A 20,724-nucleotide genomic window follows, 5' to 3' on the forward strand; every position below is an offset into this window, starting at 1 on the left:
CGGTCGATACAGCGCTTTTGTAGTTTCTCCCCCGACCAGTAGGGCGCAGTAGAGATTTTTTTATAAGGATGCTCACGTTGCAGAATCCGTAGAGAAATATCCGTCATAACTTTTGACGATCGCTTAACGGCAATTTATGTCATATAGCTTCGTTAGTATTGGTTATACTAGTCATTTTTAGTAATATTTTAAAAGTGAATGTACTATCCTCAATGGTGTGTTAATTCGCTTTAAAACAAACGAAATCCGCACTTTCCCTTGCTGGTGACACCGGGAAGCAGACAGTCCCCATTGCGGTCATCTCTAGCTAGTTCCGGTACATTTGAGTTCTTTTTAGTCCGGCTTTGGAAGTCACCACGTCCGGCTTCATGTTCAAAAAGCTCACTGCTGCCCTCCTTCCATTTCACCGACGCCTCCTCTCCGCCTCGTCGTCGGCGCATTTGACCCGGGCGCGCCGCCTCCTCGGCACCATGGAGCCGGCCGCGGTGAGATGCGTCGTCGGGGAGTCCAAGATGACCATCTCGTTCCGCGTGGACGGCAGCCAGAAGCACATGCAGCGGGAGCAAGACGAACCGCTGGGGAAGCTCCTGTCCCGCATCGCTTGCACCCTCGCGAAAGGCAAAAACAAGGCAAAGAAGGCGAAGAGGAACGCCGGGCAGCAACCGGCGGGGGGTGACACTCCGGAGCCCGCCGTGGTGAAGCTATACATGGGCGGCACCGAGGTGCCGGAGACGGTGCTCAACGCGGAGGCGTGGCGGGACGGCGCCGTGCTGCAGCTGGGCGACGTCCGCTACTCGGTCCGCCGAAACGAGCCCACGTTCACCACCGCCGAGCTGCCGGCCTCGCTGCTGGCTGGCTTCCCCGTGTGTCCCAAGCTGGAGATGGAGTTCGGAGAGCTGGACCACTGTGACTTTACGTGGTACAAGGAGAAGAGCCCGAACTCCAGGTAACTGGCGCAGACCTCCACCAAGGCCAAAGAACCCACAGATGCAATTGTCCTTTAAAGTTAATGAAAATTAGACTTGAACCAATTTTAAACAATTGCAAATGTACTTAAAAGTTTAAAACAACTGCACCACACTTAAATATAGTACTGTATTGACATTTATCACAATATAAAAATAAATTACATAACATTTTAGATGCTATGTCCCAATAAGACACTGTTTCAATATTTAGCAAATGTAATCAAAATGAACCCAACTGGAAGTGATGTGCTCTTTTTCACCATTACAAAGTCACTCTCGCAAAACATGACAAAGCTTTAGGAGCAATTTATTTTTTGCGATGATGTCACATAGAATAAAGTTAAAAGGTCTGGAATGGTCCTCAGAGACTTGGCCAACAGTAGCTTCAGGACACCACGCAGGAAACAACCACCACAAGCATAAGACAATGTATGCGAAGGATCAAAGGTAAAAGTTAATCATTTTCACTTTTTTTTTGCATTTACTGTTACGTTATTCATGTTTTAATTTTTGAGTGTTTGCTACAAAAAGAAGAATCAAAGCTAAGATCTCCAAGTTTCCACATTGTTCACCTGTTCATTTGGCTGAGAGACAGCTATAATCTATAAAGATACTGTAATATTACTTAAGTAATTTTACATTGTTTGTTTGCATGTATTGCTGCACTGCTTGTGTTTAAATGTCCGCTGTTTAAAGGGTTATGACACTGCAATATAGTTTCATTAGTGCATCTGTGCCATTTTGCTTCAGATGTTATCACTAAGATACCAGACGGGTGAATTACCGGTATTTGTTTTGGTTAAGTACTAATTTGTAATTTACATTTAAACATAAATTGGAATTGGCAATTAACTGCTTAACGTGAGCCCTTGGCATTTTTTTTACGGACAAACAATCTAATGCTAATTGTGAGGTTCATTCTGTGCTTTGAACTCAAAAAAATTATATTTTCGCATTGAAAGATGATAGAAATACATTAGCATTTTTTTCAGAGATGCTACAAATTATTAGTCGTCAAGGAGGTTAATATTTGTTCTCAACAAAAGACACTAATCTTGGCTTTAAAGAAAGTAAATTCAAGCTCCAACTCTTGGTTAAAAAGTCTTTAATCATATTTATTGAATTAACTTTTCAAATGTTTAAAAATGTTTTTTTTTTTTTCTGAGACAATTGACATCTTTTCTTTAATGACGTCTGACTAAACATTAGGCAACACACTTTTATTCTTTGGCTTTCAACTCAGCAAGAGATTTGATAGTTTTAGGATCACTATTGATTTAGTGTTTTATTGTTTTTTTTTTTTATTATTAACTCATTTACTACCATTGACGTCTAAATACGCCAATGATCCTTTTTTTTTTTTTACTCGGCTGAATGAGTCATTTTTTCTCATTTTCTGTCTATTCCTAGTTTAAAAAAAAAACAGCTAAGTGATAGTTTGCATGCAGAAAAAAAAGTTATTTGAAAGCCAAGTTTCGACTGTCTTCATTCATCTCACCTTTGTTGCGATTTCAGTGCAAAAGCCGCCGGTGAAGGCAGCGCGGAAGACGTCGGCTGGGCCGAAGTTGGCCACACCCGAGTCTACGTCCCATCCAATCAGGACATCGGTTGCCGGCTCAAACTTTACTGCACGCCTAAAGACGGCGGTGGGCGCGACGGGCAACCCGGTGAGCTGCTCTCCGCCGGCGCCGTGGAGGCCGGGCCGGGCGCATGCACCTTCGACGAGCGGCACGCGTACACAGCCAAGGAGGCGGCGTGGCCGTCGCTGCGCGTGGTCTCCTACAACATCCTCGCCGACGTCTACGCGCAGACGGAGCTGTCCAAGACGGTGCTGTACACGTACTGCGCCCCCTACGCCCTGCAGCTGGATTACAGGCAGAACCTAATCAAGAAGGAGTTGGCCGGGTATCACGCCGATGTCGTCTGTCTGCAGGAGGTAGACAAAGGTGATAAATTTGGATTATAAATTACGGATGCTTTGGGGAGACTTTGCTGCTTTACAATTTTAGCGAGATTTTTTAGCTATGCTTTTATTTCCATATAGTTTAATCATTGCCTTTGTAAATTCTTGTCAATTCAGTGCGCTTTTTTTTTTTTACATAATCAGGGGTGTTTTTGGACAGTCTGACTCCAGCTCTCGATGCTTTCGGCCTGGGCGGCGTCTTTAAGATTAAAGAGAAGCAACATGAAGGATTGGCGACCTTCTACCGCAGGTTTGTTTGATCAGACGTGAGGTTTTATATTTTATATTCATGTTAGCTTCATTCAAGTTTCGAAATTGTCTCCCAGTGAGTGACCCTAAAGAGGACAAGCACAATACATATTTTTTTCCCCATTAGGTCAAGATTCAAGCTGCTAAGTTGCCACGATATCACGCTGAGCGAGGCGCTGACATCGGACCCGGTCCACGCCGAGCTGCTGGAGCGGGTCTCAGTCAACGACGCCCTGAGAGACAAAATCGTGAAGCGCTCCACCGCCTTGCAGGTCTCGAACCAGCGTCTTAATCGACACGCTGCGCTTGTTCACTATTTGACGCTATCTTGTCTGCGCAGGTCACCGTTCTGGAGGACCTCCACCAAGCAGGCAGGAAGGTGTGCGTGGCCAACACGCACCTGTACTGGCACCCTCAAGGTACAGTCGCTGACCAAAACAGCAGCACAGATTGACACAGAAAAACTCATTCAATTCATCTTTAACCATTAGGAAAGCCAAAATGAGTGCCAACAGTAAATCTCACCTCAGACGCTATATTTTATTTATTTTTTTTACACAAAGCATGTATTGCGTCATTTGCTAACCAAAACACAAGCCAACAGTCTCTAAAATGCCTTCCAAAAACACTCAAGCGGAAAAACTGTGTAATTGTTTTGCAGTTCATAAAAGGTTTTGTTCACATATGGTCATTTAACAGTTCCAGTTGAACTATGTTGCTAACCAAAACAGCAGCTACAATAGAGGCCCGTAAATAGTGTGTTTTTCCGTTTGGACGTTCTACTATTGCCCCCATTTGAACTTTGTTGCTAAACAAAACAGTAGCAACTACTATCTTTTTTTTTTGTTTGTTTGTTTTTTCTTTGTAGGCGGTAATGTCCGCTTGGTCCAGATGGCCGTGGCCCTGCGGCACCTGAGTCATGTGATTGGCGAGGTGGCCCCGGGAGCACCATTGGTCTTCTGCGGTGACTTTAACTCCTCACCGAGCTCGGGTAACTATAAACACCTTGCATGCATAATAATCAGAAGTATTACTGGAACTTAGTTGGGGACCTTCTCTTCCCTTTCTTCTCGCTGTTGATTGACTTGACTGCATCTCTTCCAGTTAGTGTGAACGGGTCTCCTAAAAATAACAAGCTGACAGAACCAGTTGATCCTAAACTTACCGTTTTTGTCGCCTTGTTCTGAGTGCCGCTGGTTTTTCCTGTCCCAATTCAGGCGTCCTCCAGCTGGTCACCGAGGCTTCGCTATCCCGGCAGCATGCCGACTGGAGTAGGTCGGGTCCTCAGGAGGAGGATTCGCCGTCGTCTTTGTTGGCAATGGACTTGATCTCCCCGTTCCCGCCCCTGCTGAGTGCCTGCGGCCCGCTGGCCTACACCAACTACGTGGGCGGCTTCCAAGGCTGCCTGGACTACATCTTCATCCAGCCGCACAGCATGCGGGTGGAGCAGGTCATCCCCATGCCGGCCCACCACCTGGTCTCCACCTATACGGCGCTGCCCAGCGTGGCCCACCCGTCGGACCACATCGCGCTGGTCTGCGACCTACGCTGGGACCCCTGAATACAAGAGATTTCTTAAAATCATAATGACTGGAATGGTAGGTTTTATTAAAAGTAAAGTCATTTTAATTGCTGCTTTTTTGTTTCAGTCTTTGGGTCCTTCCGTTATGCTTTCCTCGGGATGATAATCCCCAACATATTAACCATAATGCATTTTTCTTTTTTTTTTATTTAAAGAAAATGTATTTGAATTGTACTGAAAATAAATTAGTTTTAGTGTTACCAGGGTGGTCTTTTTATTTTAAAAAAGTAAAATATATAGAAATAGACAATTATTTTGAAAATTGCAAATAAATAATGCCAAGCATACCAGTAGTTATTGTCGATTATTACGTGTGTATGAATGGACCCTTGCAACCCTGAATATGCTTGTGAACCTGTTGGCCTGTGTTTTATCAATCTATTTTTTTCTATATTGATGCGGTGGCATCAGTATCTGTTTTTTGAGTGCTAAACTTATTGGGGGTGCCCCATCCCCATTATCAAGAATTCATTGGAGTTAATATATATTTTTGAAGAAAAATTAACTGCCTCTGCCTCAATAGCTCCATGTTAACCTGCAGGTAAAATACTTTTTTCACATGAATTAGATACGACCCTGATGAGAAGAAGTAGTTTGGATAAGGGATGGACAATTGAAATTTATTTCTTAAAATCAAGAATATTATAAATAAATTTTTTGTTGTGCTTTAAATGTGTTTTTTTTACTGAAAGGTGTCCCGAGGCGTTAACTAGTCACGTGGTTACGACAGTCTGTAGGTCGCCACGCTGTTTTGATACTATTGGTCGAAAGTGGCAAAGGGGCGGACTCAGCGTACCATTTGCTCGTTGAGAGGGTGATGGATAAAAATGTTTTTAAATCATAATTCATGCGCTCCGTTAGGCAATTCTGACTCTTCAATTCTATTTTAGTCAAGAAATATGTATGGATGGCATTAATCAATGTCATTTTTTATGTAATTGACGAGAAAAAATATACGATTTTTGCCATCCGTGATGACACACCCCAAAATCGATGACTACAATCTCCAACGCATCATTACGTCCAATATAGTTACCGGAAGCTGTGTAATGACACTGTATAAGATAAAAAGCGAACCTCATAAAGGTCTAAATGAGAAATAAATACATGATAATGTGGATTTATGTTTCTTTGGAAGTATTTTTAGGTAACATTCCTTCTCTTTCGGCTTGTAATTTGCGTTGAGTCTTATGTTTGTGCAAATTTGCTTTTACTTTGAAATAAAAAACAGGATAAACTAGTTGTGATATTCTTGGAATTGACGAGGAGTGGACATTCCGGAAGGCAAACAACCAGCTGGGATTTGAACTCTCTTACGTGTCACTCGGAGTTGAAGCCATTGTGGACGTTTCCCTTAAAAAAATCAGTGGACCTGAAAACGTGAGTTGTTGTACTTTCTAGCACTTCACGACACAAACTGAGCTGTGGGAGGACAAATATAAGCACTCCGCCACAACGGGAAGCATTTTAGCTAGCCACTGTAGCTAACGTTGGCTCCCTTCAATCACTGGGGGCGTCATTAAATGGACTGTATGCGCAACTGGAATCCGGATTGAAACTTATTTATAGTTGCCTTAGCGAAACAATACGATCGTTACCCGTTTGTGTCGCTTCTTTGTTTTGTTTCTAGCTATCAATGCAAGCTTTATCTTTTATCTTTTAAAACTTGCATTCAAATCCCAAAGGATGCACCTGACACGCATATCGAAATGCCCTCGTATGTGGTTGAGGGCACTCGCAGACACCGATGCGCTTCACTCGCTTTATTACCACGAGCGCTAACAGAATTCTCATCAATTCCAGAGATGTTATCCGGACAACAGTCTCTCTCTGACTTGAGCCAACATTTGTCCTTTACAAATCAAATAAATGCTCAAACGAGGATTAACGATTTGGATAATGGATAGATGGACTTTTCATGCTGGTGCAGGCTAGTGTGGAAAACAAGGGAGCACCCAAGACAATGAAAACCTTTTTGTTAGCAAACTCAAGCGTCATAAACACTTGTTACATTGATTAAAATGAAGTGAAATTGCTGCTTTATTGAAAACTAACACGCAGGAAACGTTAAACTGCTCACCCCGCCCTAATTCAAACTCATTCCCTTGAAAAATGATATTTGGCGTCTGTAGCCATCGACGGCAGTGAATGAGTTAAAGAAGTGTATTTAATTTTATTTTTATTCGCAGAAAAATCCAAAGAAGAAGCGAGACGTGTGGAACAGGTTGCCAACAGAGTGGTCGTTGATGAGCCCCGGTTGCCGCGGTAACGGTCTTTGAAGACATCGGCGAAGATGAAGGCTTTGATCTTAGTGGGCGGCTACGGCACCCGCTTACGACCGCTCACTTTGAGTATGCCCAAGCCACTTGTGGAGTTCTGCAACAAGCCCATCCTCTTGCACCAGGTGGAGGCCTTGGTCAAGGTACAATTCAACGCTGGCTTCGTTTTGCCAGCGAGCATTAATGTTGGTGTGTGTCTGTGTGCGTGTATTAGAAATATTTGTCTGTGTGGTCTATACGTGTTTATCTGCATGCATGTATATGTCTATAAGTGTTTTTGAAGTGCTCAATAAATAAAGTTGAGTTTATGTGTGTTTGTTTGCATCCAGGCTGGGGTGAAGCACGTGATCTTGGCAGTGAGCTACATGTCTGAGCTGCTGGAGCGAGAAATGAGGGTCCAGGAGCAGAGAGTAGGTTCAACACTCTATTATGACACGCTAATTATTTAACAGCTCCAATATTATGTTCAACCTTTGAGTCTTCAACTTTCTCGTATATTTACATACCCTGTTTCAGCAAATAGTGGCAGAGGGTTTCTATTTGTTCTCCTGCTGGCATTTCTTTACTTTATCTGCTCCCCATTCGCACTTGAGATTTTGTAACATTAATGAGTCACTTGACACTTGGGAGCAAAACTGGCTACTTGTGCCCAATTTGGACATTTTCATCCTGCGGTGTACTCACTTTTGTTGCCAGTGGTTTTGACATTGATGCGCTGTTATTCAAACAGAACACGATGTGGACCAATGAGAAGGAGCGATGGAATATCTATAATGTTGTCAAATTATATAAATGGCAAGAAATGAGGTATCAACACGGACACAGAAAATGCAGAAAACATGTTTGCACAGAATATAAGATCATGTTTAAAATAAATGTAATAATTTAAAACATGTGATGAAGCACCAATAATGACAAGTTTTCTTTTCAGCAAGTACAACCTTTGAGCTCTTCTGCTTTCTCGTATATTTACTTGCTCTAGTTCCACAAATAGTGGCAGAGGGCGTTTATTTACTCAATTTCAGATGGGTGAGACGTCTATTAAGGCCTCTATGTCTAATCCCAAACAGAACATTTCTTTGTTTTTCTCCTCAGCTTGGAATTCGTATCTCGCTCTCACATGAGAAGGAGCCTCTTGGAACCGGTGAGTGTTCACAAGCAGGTCCTTGAATGTATCATTTATTTGATTGATAATAGGGGAAATTTTCCTTTTTTTTTCTATAATTTTTGTCCTCATTTGGGTTTTGTTGTTCTTGTTGTTAAATATTTAGTCCAGTATAATTTCAACCTTAAGACAAAAAAGGGGCATGGAATTGAGCCATGAGGAACTCCTCCATCCAGTTAGAGTTGACGGCCAAAATTATTCATTTTTCTTTTATTTATGTATTTATTTATGTATCCATCTATTGATTTATTTGTTTGTTGACTAACCCTGTTATTTGTGACTTGATCAAAATTCAATTTAACGCATTCTTCACCTTGGGAATTAGCCGGTCCTCTGGCGCTGGCTCGCAAACTGCTCGACGTGGACAATGAGCCCTTCTTCGTCCTGAACTCGGATGTCATCTGTGACTTCCCCTTTCAAGATATGCTCAAGTTCCACTGCGACCACGGCAAGGAGGGCACCATTGTGGTGAGGGAGAGACATCTCATAGATGTTATTCAGTCTTCTCCAGCTCGATCCTGTTTAAACCCCGGATATTAGCAGTTTGGCGTTTCATTCTCGATGGATAATCACAGACATTTGTGTGAAGGTGACTCGAGTGGAGGAGCCGTCCAAGTACGGCGTGGTGGTGTTCGAGGCGGAAAGCGGAAGGATCCATCGCTTCGTAGAGAAGCCGCAGGTGTTTGTGTCCAACAAGATCAACGCCGGCATGTACATCTTTAATTCCAGCATGCTCGGCAGAATCCAGGTCGGAAAAAACCCGTCTACCGTCGTCGGTGTGGATTTGTTGTTCCATAAACTTTAACGAGCTGCCTTTTTTGTGTGCAGTTGAGACCGACATCAATAGAGAAGGAGATTTTCCCTGTCATGGCTGAAGAGGGACAGCTCTATGCCATGGAACTGCAAGGTGACTCCGACTAGTCGATTTCCTAGTCTACTTTAATGTAGCACAGTAGAGTTCAATCAGGGAATGAACTATTTCATGTGAAGAACTTTACTCTTTAGCGTCGTGAACAGGAAGTTTTCCAAATGGTGCTGAAACACTGAAGAGTTGAATGTGTATTCAAAAATGTTGTGGCGGTCCAGTTAAGTTGAGCGCCAATATTTCACTCAAAAGCCCAAAATCCAGGAACTATCTATTTGTTACCTTTTATTCAATGTCTCTCTGGTCTCCTCAGCTCACAACTCCACCAGACGTAAGTTTGTGTTTTTTTTTTTTTTAATCTCACCCGAAGCTCTTAGAACCAAGCACCTTTACCAAAACATAAAATCCGAGGTTTGCGCCGTACGAGAATGAGTACTTGGTATTCAGCTGGAGGGTTCTGTTATCTGTGCTAGTCTAGATCACCACCACCTAGCCCTCTTCTAGTTTTAACTAGAACCTTTTTGTAGTATGACATCCTTAGCCAAAGACCTACAGAATCACACTGTTCTCTTGAGTTAAAAAAGTCCTGAAATCTGGACCAGAAAGACTCAAACCAGGTCTTTGACCCCTGTCAAAGTATCTAATGCCGGTCCAGTCCCTTGACTTGATTCAAATAGCCACATTCCAGAATGTAATAAGGTTTCTGACTCTCTTGTCGGTCTTTAGACCAAATCCTGGGCTCTGTCCAGGTCTTGGAACACTGCCCATGACTCAAGTTGTCGTGATTCGGTGGTTGTGTTGAATCAGGGATTGACTGATTCGTCCAGTCAGGACATCTTTATGATCACATGATCCTCTCATGTGCATCCCCCTTGGGTGCAGGTTTCTGGATGGACATTGGCCAGCCCAAAGACTTCCTCACTGGAATGTGCATGTACCTGCAGTCGTTGCGGCAACACGCCCCTGAGAGGCTGCGCACCGGGCACGGTTTCCTTGGCAACGTTCTGGTGGTAAGACTGTTGTCTGTCATTGCCCCGAATTGAGTTATATGTGATCCTGACGGGTCCTGGCTGGATCGCCGCCCCGCAGGACCCAACGGCTCAGATCGGCAAGAACTGCACCATTGGGCCTAATGTGACCATCGGTGCCGGCGTGGTGGTGGAGGACGGCGTGCGGGTCAAGCGCTGCACAGTTCTGAAAGGGGCCCGAGTCCGCTCTCACTCCTGGTTGGAAAGCTGCATCGTTGGCTGGAGCTCGTCAGTGGGCCAGTGGGTGAGTCAAGACTTTTTTTCTGAAATAGTATTTTTTTTTGCACAGTGCCAAAACTAAATCCCGTGCTCATTGGTCCTCTCCCTGTCAGGTCCGCATGGAGAATGTGACAGTTCTGGGCGAGGACGTGCTCGTCAACGACGAGCTTTACCTGAACGGCGCCAATGTCCTGCCACATAAGTCTATCAGCGAGTCAGTTCCGGAACCACGTATCATCATGTAGCCCCAAAAACCCTATCGGCTTCTTCTGTGAACTGCACTGAACTGCCAAACTGTAACACAGACTCCAAAGTCGGCAGTAACATCATTGAACAACCAGACTAACTTTCATTTTTCCCCCTGATTGGCTAAAACCAACGTCACGTGACGGAGGTGGCAGAGAGGAGCTGTAAGGACTTAATTTCATTGCCACGCACTGAGAAAAGTTGAGATCGACCACTGGGGGGCAGCAGAGTAACTGCTACACTGGAACCTCTGAAGTCCATCGGGGTGATCTAGCTTCCGGTCAACTTCCAAAGCAATTATGGAAAAGAAGATATTAGAGTTTAATAACAAGGGATGACGTGTTTGGTGATTCTGGAGTCTCCTGCTTAAACATCCTAACTCCTTGTGTGTCTTCTTTGCGGCTTTGATCTTGCACCTGTGACTTTTTGTGTGTTTTTGTCGTTACTGCTTTTCTTGTAACTTGTGTCTTCTTCGTTACTGCTTTGACGTCACACGACTTCCTGTGAATGTCCCATCATATCTTCTTAACTGCTTCATCACATCAATTTAATGTGTCTCTAATGCTTTGAAGATGTCAATAGACCCCTTGTCTATCTTTCTCATTACTGCTTTGATTATAAATGCACAAAAATTCCTGCGTGTCTTATGGCACAGCCTCGGTGGCCTGTCACTTGCCGTGTATCTTCTTTACTGCTTTGTCACACGACTTTCCTGGTATCTTATTTCCTGCTGTCATTATGTCATCTTCTTGTGTGTCTTTTGCGTTGAATTACGAATTAACAATCATGGCTAATTGATGGTGTCATGTATCGCCTTTCGTGGTAAAACACGGTTAATTCCACGTTCGTCATGCTAAAAAAATAGTCAAGTGCAGCGGCCTTAAATGAAGCTGTTTTAAATGTGACCGCAAGGTGGTGCTCGAGTAAAGAGAAAAGAAGCCCCTTTTTCTGTTGCGTTCAGGGGCAGTTTTCTTTTACAAGTTTATGGATTATGATCAAGTTTACAACATTCAATTTGATTTGTCAGCTGGTTTATCATTATTATTTTGTTTGTTTAAACAAAACGAACAACAACAAAATACTAAGATATGTATTCGTTGAAGAAGCTAAAATATGTTTACAATTACTGTATTATATGAGTATGATTTGATGAAGTTGATATCGAGGGCTGGTATTTGTACCTAGATGAATATAAAACCCCATGAAATGAATGAAGTGGAATAGAAAATTAATCGAACTGTTCATTAAGTCATTGAAATGTGAAAATATTTAAATGTGAATATATTTCTAATTAAACTGAATCAGTGTCATATCCGATTTAAAAAAAATCGTGCGCCATTTTTGTTTAAAATTTTAATGGAATTATATATTGGATGACATTTGTATTTATTTGATGCGCATCTATTTATTTAGTGGCGTGTTTGCTGTATGAAAAGGGCACTAAATACACCACCCATGCACAACATAATTAAGTAAAAATGCCATTAATTTAATAGAAATACCATTAATTGAAGCCTTAAAAAATATGAAATGAATGTTCGTGCGTCTGCTGCAAGTGTTAGTTGCTGCATGCGTGTGAGTGGCTCATGTCTTTTTGTGTGGCTGAATATGCGCGTGCGAATGTTACTGTACATTATAATTGCATCTGTACGTGTCTTCACGTGCGAGTCTGTCTTGCTGTTCTTTTATGTGTTTTTGTGTCTGAATTTGTGTGTGAATAAGTGTAAATGCATTTGTGTGTCCACGTGTTTGCAGGGGTGAGTTTGTGTGTGCGTGTGCGTGTACGTACGTGTCTCGTGTCTTCGTTTGCCCTTTTCCATGCATGTTTGCGTATGCGCGCGTGTGTGTCCACCCACGTAGGTCCATGTGTGTGTACGTGTCCGTGTGCGTGCGTGCGTGCATGTGTGTGCAGTGTGGCTTTGGTGAAATGTGTGGTCAACCACAGCACACGCGCAGGCTTATTTGTGCTGAGCTAACCATTCCACTGAATCTCTGAGGTTCTCCTTTAGCATATTTTTCTCTTCCTGCTTACTTCACTTATTGTTGTGCATACATTTTAAAGTCATTTTACATGTGTGTCTTGCGCAGGTGTACCTTTGGTTGTGGTTCGTGACCTTTTATGATGACTTCATGAGGTTACAATGTTCAGGACGCAAATGGAGAGAGGTGGAGTGGACAGGCAATGTTACTATTACCTCCACCAGGGAAGAGGAGGACTTTTCAACTTTTTCATTGGTGAATTGTTTTTATTCCCCCTCCCAGGCTTCCCGTTATTGGCTCACCAAGCGCCAGCAAACTTTCTGTGGGGAGCAACAGTTTGGAAGGCCCAACATGCATTGTGAGTTGCTTGGAAACGCATTCCTGCAGCGCCAGGCGGGCTGGGACACAGTCAGGAGGTGAGGAGACCTGCCCACTCGGGTTTTTTTTTTTTTTTTTTTTTTGGGAAGGGTGGGCAGAGGAGGAGAAGAGCGGAGGGGGAAGCAAGAGTGACGGTGGGCGGAGTGGACAGGAAACGGGCCTGACAAGCGAGGAATTTAAAGTCTCAGTGTGGGTCGGGAGACAAGACGAGACGGACGCCAGCATGGACAACACAGCCAAGGTAGGACAATTTTTTTTTTTTTTGGACAAGATCGGGCAATGAGAGCGGTGCGGGCCAACTACATGTATGATACATCACTCACAAAAAAATTGGGATATTTGGCTTTGGGGTGAAATTTCTGGATAAAGCCAAAATGTAATAATTTTTTTTTTAGCCTGATCCAATTCCAACTTGTCATAAAAAAATTGATTTCCGATTGCAATAGTCCATCTTTAATCTTTGGTCCCTTTATGCTCACAACAACAAACTTGAATTAAAAGGAAGAACACTGGACTGTTTTTCAAGAAACTGTCTTTTAGAATTTGTTTAACTTTACAACAGAGAGGAATTTTGAAAGATATGATGCATAGAAAGAGTTCAACTGAAACGGGCAACAATCTTTTTCTTGTTCATTTTAAATGAGTTTCCCCAGAAACTACGATTCCCCAAATGCATGAGTATAATCCTTTCTGTGACACTTCCAGTCTCTCTGTTGCACTGAGAACAATATTCACTTTGAAGCTTCGCCACTGCACAAATGTTTACTCAAGGGCGAATCACGATGAGCTGGAAAAGGTGAAAGTAAATTTTAGGTTCATCCTGAATTTCATCCCAACGGCCGACAATCTTGACGCAACAAAATGCCGCACGGCTCTCGTGCAGTGAGGAAGAGGCGGAGCTTTACCACACTTGTCAGACAGTTCAAGTGCCTGAGAGAGTTCATAAATTTGTTTTCAAGCGATTATCAACACCTTAGAAGGGTTAACTCATTCACTACCAGCCAAGTAAAAAAATGTATCTTTGACGTATTTATCCGTCAATGGTAGTCAATGAGTTAATAATGCTTAAAAAAAAAAAAGTTTTCTAGATTTTTTTTTGCACTGATTCTGAATCTGAACTCATTTTTTTTGCACTTGACATATATTTAATTAATAATAATAATGTCACAACGTTAATATGTAATGTATTTTGTCATTTTTATGATTTAAGGGTTAGGTTAACCAAGAGGTGGATTTTTTTTTTCAATGACAAAAATCTGTACTGGGCAAACTTTTACATGTCAAACTTCTAACCAAAAAAATGAAAACATGTAAAAATTCTGATGTGCTAGAAAAAAAATGCATCTTTTTAAATCAGCATCAAAAATATGTTTAGGGGTTCACATAAAGCCATCTCTGATAAAAAAAAAATAAATAAATAAAAAATCCTCCTCCTGATGCAGTCGAGAACTACAAAAACAGCAGCAATGGACAGCTCAACACAAATGGTGACGTTCATCTGTGATCACCTGATGGATCAGTATCACCTGTCAGGGGCTTAAACTACAACCCCCTTTTGTATCCAAGAGACCCACAACACACACACACACACGCACACACACACGCAGGCGCAGGTTTATTGTGGGGAGCTGGAGACGTAACAATGACAAATTTAGCCTCCACTGAGCCAGATGTGCTTTTCATATTGCCGACTATTTTTATAGCGCCGCAATTGTGAAGTGACATTTTCGATCGAAGCCTGGTCTTCACTTCACAGACAAACTTTTTTTCTTTTTTTTGCCCATGATTGCCGTGGACTGGTCTCAGAATCGCAAACAGCAAGTCGGCATACGACTCGGTGACCTTGACCTTCGTATTTCATTAGCATTTCCTGCTCGTTTCCGTCACATAGTTGGCGTGTTTGGAATGACTTGGACAAGTCCAACTTTTCTTATCGCACTTTCTAAAAATAGACGCCGTCCCCTCGTCGCCTTTCTGAGTTGGCTCGGATCGGCGACCGATCCGATCATTTTCAGTGGCTTGAAATAACTCAATATTGGTTTAAAGATGAACAGAGGGGCAAGGTTACTATAATTAATGGAAAAGTAAAATTAAGATTGAAAAAAAATTGCATCAACAAAATAGAAGAAAAATTTAAATGCTTTTGAAACTAAGTCTTGTGTTTATAATACTGACTAAAACTAACTAATTATTCTAATAAAAATTTTCATTTTCGTCTTTGCCAATTTATATAATACAGGAGCTTTCGGAATCGATTTGAATTTTTCTTTTTCTTTTTCAGTCTTGCTAGCCGTCCGTACGGAAGAAGGAAGGTCACACAGTATGAGAATTGTCCTTAACTTTATTAAACAACAGCTTACTGTTAAAAAAAACAAAAACTAATATTAAAACTAAAAAAAAACTCAAGTAAAACCAAGCATTTTCAAAAACAAAAAAACAATAAAAGCTTTGACGTGCTAAGTTCCTATTCCTGAGTCAACATGACACTGTCCCCTGAGCCCTGACCTAAAGCCCGTCAGGCTCCCCTGGGATGAACCCGATTGCCAGTCGACTAATTCCTGTTGACAGACAAACTGGCGGCTGACAGACTGTCCAATGTCACAACTTAAGCCAGAAGATTTCAATCAAGCGAAGTCCAGCTTGGCACGGGTGGACCATTTAAAAAAAAAAAAAAATTATTAGCCTGCAACATATTCTAAAAGTAAAATTAAACATCACCGTCAACTCGACCTGCCCTCGGGACCAGAAAAGGAAAAAGCAATCCGAGCATTTCGAGAGCCCGTTCTGTAATCTTCAAGTGGAAATGAAATCATTTCTGCATCCACCCATTATGGACCGAAAATCAATTTCACAAACATCAAAGACAATTTAGAGTCTTCAAATGGGCATAACGAATAATAAGTGTATTTGTGAACTTTGGCGAAGTCTGACGGAAAAGTCATTCTGCTGTTGTGTTTTGTGACATTGTTGAAATGTGCTCATTAACGACATTAAGAAATGAGCAACATGAGTGATTTACGCGTGTGTTTTCTTCTCCCCTCAGATGTCAGGAGAGGCGAGTGCATCAAATCCAGCTGTGTGTCTTGTTTGTAAGGACGGTTGCTCTGGTTTGCAGCCACATTCTTGGAGGTGACGTCACGTTTTCTTTTTTTTTTTTTTATACAGTCACCTCTTGTTTATCGTTTGTTTTATGCGGCAATTGGTGAAAATCCACAAAAAAACATTCTTCAAAGTAGTTATAGCCTTCCACATACACACATACAAGTATTCATTAGCGCCTGTTCTCCTTGTGCTGTCAAGAAACGGTAGACTATCGAAAACATTTTGCTGTTTGTGACTTTCAGCGGACTGTAAAATTTGCACATAAAACAAAAAGAGAATTAAACATTACATTTCAACACCAATCAGTTCCATTCAATTTTGTCTGGCAGAATTCTGCTAGCTCAATGCTAACATACAATGCAAAACACCTTAGATGGGTTAACGGAAATGAGATACAAAGCTACGAAAATGATAGTACTAACTTTGAAAAGAAACTGCGACTTGAACACACCCGCAGAATAATAACACATAGAGAATTGAACATTGTATATGTATACACCCAAATGTTCAACCAAACCATGGATCTTGTTTCATCTAGGTAAAGTCAGCTAGCTTAATGCTAACGTATAATGGAAAACTCCATAGACAGGCTAAATGAAATAAGCAGAGATGTTACAGTAATAATAAACCTTCTACCAACTGCTGCTTCAACATACCCTGTACACCGAAACACATTCAAACTTTTTTTCGTTCTTCTTCCAAGCGACACGTTTGCCAGTAGTACCCAGTGCTGCCTCTGTCAGGCATGAATTGGTACTACCTTGAAGTGCACAACTCTAAAGTCAGATGGAGGGAACTATTTAAAAAACTGATTTCAACAGCACTGAAGCGTATGTCTATAAAGTGTATGTTCATACAGTAGGGAAGTGTCTGTAGACTGTAACCCCCTCCCAAAAAACATACTATCTTAAAATGACACAAAATAGCAGGCGGTGCTCAAAACACCCCGCGATATATCGGGGGAACACTGCAATTAACACGGAATGTGTCAATGACCCTAATCAGGCTTGCTTTGACATTTCTTTTCCAGGAAATCGTGCGTGACGTGCGGCTGCAGCACGGTGGACCACGCCCCCGGTAGTCACGCCGACGATGACCAGCGAATGGGGCGCCTGCTGGCCGAGTCGCCCTGCGGCCACCTGACGGCCAAGGTGAAAGGGGGCGGCGGCCTTCGCCTATACAAGCGGAACCGCATGATCGTGACCAATCCGATGGTGTCGCGCAAGATCCCCACGTTCAGCACCACCACTTACGATTGGGCGCCCGCCGGCCTGAACCAGAAATTGGTGAGAAAACTACCAGATCCAAAAACTAAACATCAAATGTAAAGTCTTCATTGAACCTTAAATAAGTTTCTTCACAATCTACCAGCGTTAGCTCGATTCAGTATTTGAGCAGCGCAACATGATTTTACCAGCAGCAGCCTCCTCGTTGGACTGTCTGCTTTCCATTAAAAAGCCTCACGTCTGTTTCGGGTTTCACCGCCTCCGATTGCAATGGTGAGCGTGATTGTGGGAGAAGGAGGATGGGGTTCCCCTTTGAGGTGGTGGGTGCCCAGCATCATTGCGGTGCAACAAGTCGAGTCAAACGTGTTACTCATTGAAAAATGAAAAAGCATTCCATGTGCAACTTTAGACCATTAGTCACGACTCCGCTGCTGCCATCTGATAACCTCACAGACAGTGGGCGGATACACCAAATGGGGGCTAAGAAAGTGAGCGCTAAATGTAAACAGTACTGCTTTTAAATATCTATAATGCACTCTTAACATACGAAACAAGTATTTTGGTGGTACAGAATATTTCATAGAGGGGGAAGTAAAGCTCAAATAACACTGGCTCAACAACAGATCCCTGTGGAATGCCACGGGATTGCTCCTAAAGGACATCAAATCTGTCTTGATAAAAATCAATTCAGACAAAAGCAGTGCTATTAAAAAAAATATAAAATAATAAATAAATAAATAAATAATATAAATAAATATAAATACATATAAATAATATAAATAAATATACATACTATAAATAAATATAAATATTTAAACTTGAGAGAATAAATTCATAGAACTAATAATGAATAAATATAAATGAGTTTGTTGTAGTACCAAGAGTGACCAGTGAGCGACTGTATGGTGCCACAGCTCATCCAGCCTGCGGAAATAAAAAAAAAATTTGGTAATATACTCTTACCTTATCTGGAAACATTGTATTGTTCTCGTGGTGAATGACTTCTGTGGCACATTAAAAATCACAGAGTTTGGCGACCGATTGTTAATTGTCAGAGTTCGCCAATTCACAGGCCAAAAAGTACATGGAGCTGATCCCAGAGAATCAGCGTCCCGTCTCCGGGACCGGGGGGGCAATGCTGCGTCGCAGGCAACTCCTCAGCCAGCTCCCCGCGTATGACCAGGACCCCATGGCGTGTCAGAGCCTGGCCTGCGACAACGAGGTGAGGTCACGATTCCTAACCCTTTAACTCATTAACTGCCATTGACGGCTAAAGACGTCAAAAATCATTTTTTTTTTTTTTTTTTACTGGGCTGGTCGTGAATGAGTTAACCGTTAGGGCTAGGGTCGCAAAAAATCTTTCATGTTGCAACGAAATTTTGAAAATACCCTAATCTCTTCCCTTTAAACGTCAACCGATGCCTTCCAACTGATATGCGTTTATTGTCGCAGGTTTCCACCATGTTGCTTTTTGTGAAGCGCTACAAAATGGAGGTGCTGGGCGTGGGTGAGGTAGCGCTGCCCGGTGACGGTGAGGCCCTGAGCGAGGCGACCAATCAGAGGGAAGCCAAGGAGCAAAACCCCGGTGACAAGGATGCTGCAGACCACCAAGGGGGTCACAGCACCGCTGCTCCTGAAGAGGCCAGCAACGGCACAGAGAACAACGCGCAATACGTAAGATCATCATCATCACGTCAAAGTATCATTGTGTTTTTTGTATATCGTCACCCGTCTTGGTTTTCAGCGTTGTTCCGGTTGTGGCCGCGACGTCGCATCCGACAGCCCGGCGGTTTTTGCTGAGCGCGCCGGTTACCGCGCCGCCCTGTGGCATCCCACCTGTTTTACGTGCGCCGAGTGTGGCCAGGGATTGGCAGACCTGGTCTACTTTTGGTGCAATCAAAGGCTGCTGTGCGGACGACATTATTGCCAGAGCGTCAGGCCGCGCTGCTCCGGCTGCGATGAGGTGAGGACTCGAAGGTCCAGATATTATTTTAAATAATATTCTACGTCATTCAATTTGATTTTTTAATAACTAAATTGACTTAGTCATTTTATTTGATCATTAATTGTTTTCTATTGATGTATTTAATTTGAATGCATTTTTTAAGAATAATTTACTTCGATTTTTTTCAATCAGTTATTATTGATATGTATTTAGCTGTATATTTATTTTAAATATTTTTTTCATTTTATTTTTATTACCAACCATGGATGTATATATTGTTGTTATTTCTTCAGTTGATCTTTGGTGAGTCTTTCCACATGGCACAAGATGGCCGTGCGTGGCATCATCATCATTACTGCTGCTGGAGGTGCGGACAAAGCCTGGATACGCCGTGCCACCATTGACACACACACACACACACAGACGCACACGTTCGCAGGGTGCAGTGATACCTTGACATACATTACATTCTTTGGAACCAATTTAGTTCTTTACATTCTCTTCTCTTATATCAATATACATGGCAGTGCTATTTTTCTGCCTTGGGATGGACTGCGTTCATGTCATTTCAGTTCATTTCAATGAGGAAAGCTCATTTGGTCAGTCAAGGTACAACTGTACTTTATACTCACACACACACACACACACACCCCCACACACACCCCAAGTATGTTGCTTAGCAAGAGTGGAGTCTTTCAAGTGTCCAAGAGTGTCGTTTGGAGCGCTTAAGAGGACTTTTATTGTGGAGTGGACGCGTTTGGCTGATTTATCGGCTCGTAAATTGTCGGCTGTGAAGTGATCCAGATGTGAACGCATGCTCGCGAGGCCTTTGGAAATGTTTAAATGAGTTCATATTTGACATTCAAGCTTGCCAGACTGGGTATATTGTACAATTTTCTTATAAAATATAGAATTAAACATAAAATAAATTAATTTAAAATAGATGTGTGTGTATATACTATATCATATAATACATATTACATACATACACACATCATTATTATTATTATTATTATTATTATTATTATTATTATTACTACTTTACCCTTTGAAAGGTCTTTCTGCAGTTGAGTAAACAAACACACCACGCACTACATGAGGATATCGGCTCAGTCGTTCCAAATTCCATATCGCAAAATTCTGCTTGCATCTTTTCCTATTCTGCTGTTATCGTGAAAATAAAAGGACTTGAAATGTGTGTTGTGCTCATGGTTAAATTCAAATGTAAATCCAAATGTTGTCAAATCATCTCAAAAAATGTATTTTCATTGGAACAAGTGTGCTTTTAAAATGTGGGCTATAAGATGAGGAAGTTCATCATGGGTTTAAAAACAATCATTAAAAAAAGGTGTGTCAGGATGACGTACTCTCGGTAGGAATGTCAGCTTTTCACTGCGTTTCTTGGCAGTTACATCACCAGGCAAAGAAAGCACAATTTAAGGATATTTTTAGCTCCTAAATGAGACATTTACTAGTATTTTCACGCACTGGGATCCGGGAATGTTCACTGAGGTCATGAATTTGAGATG

The 20,724-nt window shown here is 42.1% G+C and overlaps 3 protein-coding genes across 3 annotated transcripts; all 3 read left to right on the forward strand.

Annotated features, from left to right (window-relative positions):
• Window positions 1-34: 34 nt before the first annotated feature.
• On the forward strand, window positions 35-4,962 carry pde12 (phosphodiesterase 12). Its single transcript, XM_088307924.1, has 7 exons — window positions 35-946; window positions 2,484-2,914; window positions 3,076-3,181; window positions 3,308-3,452; window positions 3,521-3,599; window positions 4,049-4,171; window positions 4,398-4,962. Exons 1-7 carry the CDS (start codon window positions 369-371, stop codon window positions 4,739-4,741), a joined length of 1,806 nt encoding a protein of 601 aa, XP_088164050.1. The 5' UTR covers window positions 35-368; the 3' UTR covers window positions 4,742-4,962.
• An 865-nt stretch (window positions 4,963-5,827) lies between these two features.
• gmppb (GDP-mannose pyrophosphorylase B) lies at window positions 5,828-11,865 on the forward strand. Its single transcript, XM_088309722.1, has 10 exons — window positions 5,828-6,142; window positions 6,952-7,184; window positions 7,371-7,451; window positions 8,137-8,185; window positions 8,532-8,674; window positions 8,796-8,954; window positions 9,035-9,113; window positions 9,954-10,081; window positions 10,161-10,343; window positions 10,432-11,865. The coding sequence occupies exons 2-10, from the start codon at window positions 7,056-7,058 to the stop codon at window positions 10,561-10,563; spliced, it is 1,083 nt and encodes a 360-aa protein (XP_088165848.1). The 5' UTR covers window positions 5,828-6,142; window positions 6,952-7,055; the 3' UTR covers window positions 10,564-11,865.
• A 143-nt stretch (window positions 11,866-12,008) lies between these two features.
• Window positions 12,009-20,393, forward strand: lmcd1 (LIM and cysteine-rich domains 1). The gene is made up of 10 exons (XM_088309721.1): window positions 12,009-12,561; window positions 12,653-12,730; window positions 12,827-12,902; window positions 13,012-13,163; window positions 15,966-16,051; window positions 17,055-17,310; window positions 18,323-18,472; window positions 18,703-18,924; window positions 18,995-19,213; window positions 19,489-20,393. The coding sequence occupies exons 2-10, from the start codon at window positions 12,695-12,697 to the stop codon at window positions 19,597-19,599; spliced, it is 1,308 nt and encodes a 435-aa protein (XP_088165847.1). The 5' UTR covers window positions 12,009-12,561; window positions 12,653-12,694; the 3' UTR covers window positions 19,600-20,393.
• Window positions 20,394-20,724: the final 331 nt, after the last annotated feature.

The sequence above is a fragment of the Idiotropiscis lumnitzeri genome, chromosome 11 (genome assembly GCF_059441095.1).
Source record: "Idiotropiscis lumnitzeri isolate Australia: NSW breed Sydney's pygmy pipehorse chromosome 11, RoL_Ilum_1.0, whole genome shotgun sequence".
Taxonomy (NCBI): Eukaryota; Metazoa; Chordata; class Actinopteri; order Syngnathiformes; family Syngnathidae; genus Idiotropiscis; species Idiotropiscis lumnitzeri.